The sequence below is a fragment of the Elephantulus edwardii genome, unplaced genomic scaffold, assembly GCF_000299155.1.
Source record: "Elephantulus edwardii isolate Elephantulus edwardi_28Jun2011 unplaced genomic scaffold, EleEdw1.0 scaffold00132, whole genome shotgun sequence".
NCBI classification, from domain to species: Eukaryota; Metazoa; Chordata; class Mammalia; order Macroscelidea; family Macroscelididae; genus Elephantulus; species Elephantulus edwardii.
The window spans coordinates 3623480-3630058 of NW_006399882.1; the positions used below are offsets into that span (position 1 = coordinate 3623480).

Genomic DNA, 6579 nt, shown 5'->3' on the forward strand with positions numbered 1-6579 from the left:
CTAAAGCTGTGAACAATCTCAATCTCTTCACCATCCATCCTGATGCTGCCAATTGGTCCAGTGGTGAGAATCTTTGTCTTCTTGACATTGAGCCTCAATTCATATTGGAGGCTAAAGTCCTTGACCCTCTGCAGCAGGTGCTTCAGGTCCTCTTCAGTTTCAGCAAGCAGGGCTGTGTCATCTGCATGACACAGATTGCTGATAAATCATCCCCCAATCTTGACCCCACATTTCTCCTCATAGAGCCCAGCCTCCCGGATAATCTGTTCTGCTTATAGGTTGAAAAGGTATGGAGACAGGACGCATCCCAGGCGTAATCAAAATGGATGACAGAAGAGACTCTAAAGATTGCACTGGAACATCAAGAAATCAAACCTAAAGAAAAACATGTCAAAGTGAAAGAGCTAAACAGACAATTTCAAAGGGCAGCTCCGGAGGACAAAGTAAACTATTATAATGGAAGGTGAAGAGACCTGGAATTGAAAAATAAAAAGGGCAAAACTTGTTCTTCATTTCTAAAGCTTAGAGAACTGAAAAACTAATTTAAACCCTGTGTCACAATGTTGAAAGATGCTATGGGCAATATATTGAATGACCCAGAAAGAATCAAAAGAAGATGGAGGGAATACACAGAGTCACTGTACCAGAAAGAACTGATTGACTCTGAAAAGTTTCAGGAAATACCATATGAACAGGAGCCAATCGTAATGAAAGAGGAAGTGGAAACTACATTGAAGGCATTGGCAAATATAAGGCCCCAGTAATCAATGGGATATTTGTTTCAATTAACAGATGCAACCTTGGATACACTCCCCAGTCTATGCCAGGAAATTTGGAGGATGGCTGTCTGGCCAATCGATTGGAAGAGGTCAATATTTGTTCCTATTCTCAAGAAAGGTGATCCAACTGAATGTGGAAATTATTAAACAATATCGTTAATATCACATGCAAGCAAAATACTGCTGAAGATCATTAAAAATGACTGGAATAGTACATAGATAGGATATTGCCCGAAGTTCAAGGGGAATTGAGAAGAGGCTGTGGCACCAGGTATATCATTGCTGATGTCAGATGGATCCTGGCTGAAAGTAAAAAATGCCAGAAGTATGTCTATTTGTGTTTTATTGACTATGCAAAAGCATTTGACTGTATGGATCATGACTAGTTGTTGCTGACATTAAAAAGAATGGTAACCCCTGAGCACATGATTGTCCTCATGTGGAACCTGTACCTGGATCAGGAGGCTGTTGTGAGAACGGAGCAGGAGATCACTGCATGGTTTGTAATTGGGAAGGGAGTGTGTTAGGGTTTTATTCTATCTCCATACCTATTCAATCTATATGCTCAGCAAATTATCTGAGAAGCTGGACTCTGAAGAGGAATGTGGCATCAGGATTGGAGGTAGACTCATCAATAACCTGAGTTATGCAGATAACACAATCTTACTTGCTGAAAGTGAAGAGTACGTGAAGCACTTGTTGCTGAGATCAAGGAGTACAGCCTTCAGCATGGATTGCATCTCAATATCAAGAAAACAAAGATTCTTACCCCTGGACCAATAGGCAGTGTCGATGGATGGAGAGAAGATTGAAACTGTCAACAGTTTAGCAATTAACACCCTTGTTATGAGCAGTCAGGAAATGAGGAGACACATTGCACTGGGAAAAGCTGCATTTAGGAAACTTTCCAACTTATTGAAGAGTAGTGATGTCAGTTTGAGGACTAAGGTGTGTCTGACTCAGGTCATAGTCTTTCCAAATAGTAGCTATGCATTCAAGACCTGGACAATGAACAAAGATGATAGAAAAAGAATTGATGTCTTTGAGCTGTGGTGTTGAAGAAAAGCATTGAACATCCCGTGGACAGCCAAGAGAATGAACAGATAAGTCTTGGAGAGGATGTGACTGGAGTGCTCTTTGGAGGCAAGAATGATAAGGCTTCACCTCAAATACTTTGGACATGTTGTGAGGAGGTGCTATTGCTTGGAGAAGGACATGATGCTTGGAAGGGTGGAGGGTCGGCAAAGGGGAGAAAGACCCTCAACCGAATGGATTGACACGGTGACTGCTGCAATGGGCTCCTGTGTGTGTCAGTAAGTGTGAGGATGGCGCAGAACAGGACTGAGTTCAGATCTGTTGTTTATAGGGTTGCTATGAGTCATGCTTGACTTGATGGCCCTAACAACAATCAACTTTGAGGAAGAAATATGAGTTGTTTCCTCAAAATGCAGTTCCTAGCCTCGGAAATCCACTGGTCAGCTATGAGTTAGTTCCAACTTAAAGAAAATGAGTTGGGTTTTGCTTTGGTTTTTTAATTTAAAATGAAAATTTTTGTTTTATACTGGTTTACTTACAAAGTAAGTAAATTTTTAAATTTTTGTTTTATACTGATTTACTTACCAAGTTCATATTCATTGTTTTTCACACTGGATCTTTGCCCTTTTCTTTACCCATCCCTTCTACCCACCGAATTGTGTGACCCTATGACTAACCACCAACACCATCATCCCCGCCCATCCTCACCCCTCTGCTGCCACCCTTCCCTCCTTGGATCCTCATACACGTTCTACAATAATGGTCTTACACAGTCAAAATTATTTTTTGAAGGAGAGGAAAGATTTTTGCAACTAGCTGGCTGCTCCACTAGAATGTTCAATGAAGACTCATTGAATATAAAAATAAGTTAATTTTATAACAGAATGACTCGTAACACAAAGAATATCAGCTATGAGTAATGAGATCCTTTTAAAATCATCTTAAAGAGGTCAAATAGCCTAAAACTACTCTAAAACAAAGATGAGGAGGGTAAGGGACGGGAATACTAACGTATCAGAAAAAGTCTAACTAAAGCAGGGTATTGAGAATAGTGACACATTGTGGAAAATGTCACCAACGTCACTCAGCAATTTGTGTGAAATGGTGAGATGGAAATCTAATTTGCTGTGTAAATTTCCACCTTGGACCCAATAAGCTATTATTTAAATTTCTAAAAGATAAGTGAAATTAAAAAGTATTTGGTGCTCTGTTTTTGGATTGTGCTATCAATACTTCAAACTCACTATGTTTTGTTTATTTTGTTGGCAGTGTCTCAATATCCAAACAACTGGCTTCAATAAAAGGTAAGGGAAGCAAGAGTGATGAGAACACATGTACATGATGATGAGGCACATTCTCCAGTTAGAAGATGTGTCAAGAACATAAAATAATGGCATAGCAATGAGTATCAGTAATGTAAGGGAATTTGTAGATAGAGTATCAAAACTTGTGTGATGTTCTCTTTAAAGATTTGGGAACTGAAGTCCAAGGATAGGAATTTGCTGGTCTATTAAGGAGCTCCAGTAGCATAGTTTGTAGCATGTTGTTGGTGTTGTTATGTGCAGCCAAATTGTAACCAACTCATTGCTGACTCTCCAATGGGCTTACAAAATGTAAGTGACATGAAGGGTGACTGTCCATCGTTCTCCCTCAGAGCATATGGTGGGTCGCACTGCCTGCCTTTGGGTGGCAGTGCAACTCCCTACCACTAGACCACCCAACCTCCCCTGTAGCATGTTGTGTTGCTAACCAAAAGGCCATGTGTCTTCAGAGGTTTGAATCCACCAGTGGCTCTGCAGAAGATGGGAAGATAGGCATGGCCTCTATGCTAGTGAGGTTTTGAGAGTATTAAAGGCAGAGCTGGGATGAAAGAACGGGTCCTCTCACTCCTAAATCAATTATCTTCCCAGGTGTCCAGTTGTTTGTGCTTGGGCTGCATCCTCAGTAGGTCTAGAATACAGCCATTAGCATGTGACTCAGGAGGGCACATCACTCGGTGGAGTTCAAGATGCAATTAGCTCCTGCCCGCTTCTTCTGACCGAGTGAAAATACCAAAACCAAAGACCAACCCCCGTACCATGTAGTCAATTTCCATTGAGAGCAACCCTGCAGAAGAGAGCAGGATGTCCCCACCGGGTTTCTAAGACTGAAACCTTTTTGGAAGAAGACTGGACATCTTTCTACACTGAAGTGGCTGGTAACTCATTGCATCACCAGAGCTCCTGAAGCAAAAGGTGATCAATTCTCAAAATATAAATATTATTTGTTCAATCTCAATGTTATGCATAATAAAATATTACCTTTGCCATGGAAATACCAATAGAGGAAACCCTCAAATGCTTGGATCATTTGTCTTACTCCAAAATACGTGGGTAGAGTCTCTAGTAAGAGCTTGTTGTTGTTGTTGTTGTTGTTGTTGTTGTTGTTGTTATGTGCCGTTGAGTCCTTTGCGACTCATAGCGACCCTATGTACAACAGCCTTAAACCGTGCTCTATCCTGTGCCAATCGCATTGCCTCTGACACACCCATCCCGATTACCTCAGTCACTGAATCAATCCACCTCATAGAGGGTCTTCCCCTCCTGTGCTGTCCCTCTACTCTACCCAGCATGATGTCCCTTTCTAAAGACCTGTCTCTCATTACAACATGTCCAGAGTATGTCAGACGAAGCCCCAGAATCCTTGCCTCCAAGGAGCAGCCTGGTTTAACCCTCTCTAGGATTAATCTGTTTGTTTTCTTGGCAGTCCATGGTACATTCAATACTCTTCTCCAGCACCACAGCTCAAAGGTGTCAATTCTCCTTCTGTCCTCCCTAGCCATTGTCCAGCTCTCTGATGCATAACAAGTGATTGCAAAGACCATGGCCTATATCAGGCACACCTTCATCTCCAAAGAGACACCATTGCTCTTGAGTATTTTAGAGAGGTCCCTAACAGCAGACTTTCCCATCGCAATACGTTCTTTTATTTCCTGGCTGCTGGTGCCAAGAGTGTTGACTGTGGAGCCGAGCAAACGGAAGCTGTGAACAATCTCAATCTCTTCACCATCCATCCTGATGCTACCAATTGGTCCAGTGGTGATAATCTTTGTCTTCTTGACATTGAGCCTCAGTCCATACTGAAGGCTGCAGTCCTTGACCCTCTGCAGTAAATGCACGAGGTCTTCCTGAGTTTCAGCGAGCAAGGTTGTGTTATCTGCATAACGCAGATTGTTGATAGATCACGCCATGCATCTCCTCATAGAGCCCAGCCTCTCAGATAATCTGCTTTGCATACAGTTGGAAAAGGTATGCATATAGGACACATCCCTGGCACACACCCTTCCCAATTTTGAACCATGCAGTGTTGCCCTGCTCTGTTCTGACCACTGCCTCTTGGTTCAAGTATAGGTTTCACATTAGCACGATTAAATGTTCTGGAATTCCCATTCTTCTCAGACTCAGCCACAGTTTGTTATGATCCACGCAGTGAACTCTTAAAGCATAGTGACAAAGCAGAAGTGTGCTGCTTAAGGTTTTTAATGACAGCTTTCTGACTGGTGGCCTAATTGCAAGAAGTTACACTGCAATGCAGAAGGCCTGCAGTTTGAGGCCACCAGACGCTCCGAGGGAAAAAGGTGAACAACCTCCTCCCTGCGATTAACTGCCTCTGAAAACCTGCTGAAGAGCCAGCAATAGGTTGGTTCTGACTATATGGTCCACAACAACAACACAGTAGGAGAAAAATAGGAAATCTTCCATGCAATTTACAGCTCTGAATACTTGCTTTTGGGTGAGCTATAAATCTGTTCTGATTCAATGGCACATTGCAGTCACAGATTTATAAGTCTTTCTTTTGACTTGAACCTCCAACCTAGCAGAGAGCACACAAGCACATTAACATTTTGTACCACCCGGGGACACTCAGAACCAGACAGGACTTGTCAATAAATATTTGCCAATAAATACTTGTCTAGTAAGAAAAATATTCCAGGAACCCCACTTCTCTCACTGTTGCTATAGCATAAAAAGCGAGCGAGGAAACAGCAAGAAAGGGAAACATGAGTGGCCTAACTTATCACCCTTTTTTCCATCCTAAGCCAGCAGCAAGAGAACGCATAAAAAATGCAAAAAGAGAAACATCAGTCGCTTGAATTTTTAAAGGCACTTAGCCCTTTACAATCTGTCTTCACATATTCACTCAAAACTCTGTGAGGCAGACAGAGCAGGAGTTATAAGGTAACATGGTAGGTTTATGAAGGGAGGAACCCAACCATAAAATAGAGAACTAAACTTCTCACAAAATATTGTCAGTGTTGGTGTTATAACCAGAACTCTTTACTATATCTCTTTTTATAACATTTTATTTTTACAAAAAATTATTATTCATTTAAATGAAAATTTACAGAGACTTTGGATTTCCATTCATTCATTGTTGCACTTTTCTCCCCTTCCATCCCTCCCTCCCCAGTACACTACCCTCTTGGAAAAGTAAAAGAAAAATTCTTTCATTGTTTTATAAACCCTCCCTCAGGTCCACTTCACTATGCAGCCTTCGCTCTGGACTCCTGTCATGACAAAGATACCTAATCACATATCCCTTTTAAACAGTTTTCTCCCTCATCTGTTTTAATGTAGTATACATTATTCAACCCATCTTTCTCAGTCTCCCCCAAACCCCGATGTCAGTCTTGTTTTACAACAATGGCACCATGCAGTATTTGTCCCTTTTGACTGAGATACTTCACTCAGCATAATGTCCTCCAGGGTCACCCATTTTGAATAAT

General features: G+C 41.6%; 1 protein-coding gene across 1 annotated transcript in view; it reads left to right on the forward strand.

The window, feature by feature from the left end:
• The window catches only part of SNTN (sentan, cilia apical structure protein), a 25805-nt gene that overhangs the window by 6809 nt on the left and 12417 nt on the right, over window positions 1–6579 (forward strand). The window contains exon 2 of the mRNA XM_006893866.1: window positions 3084–3118. Coding sequence (XP_006893928.1) covers window positions 3084–3118 — 35 coding nt within the window. The remainder of the gene's footprint in view (window positions 1–3083; window positions 3119–6579) is intronic.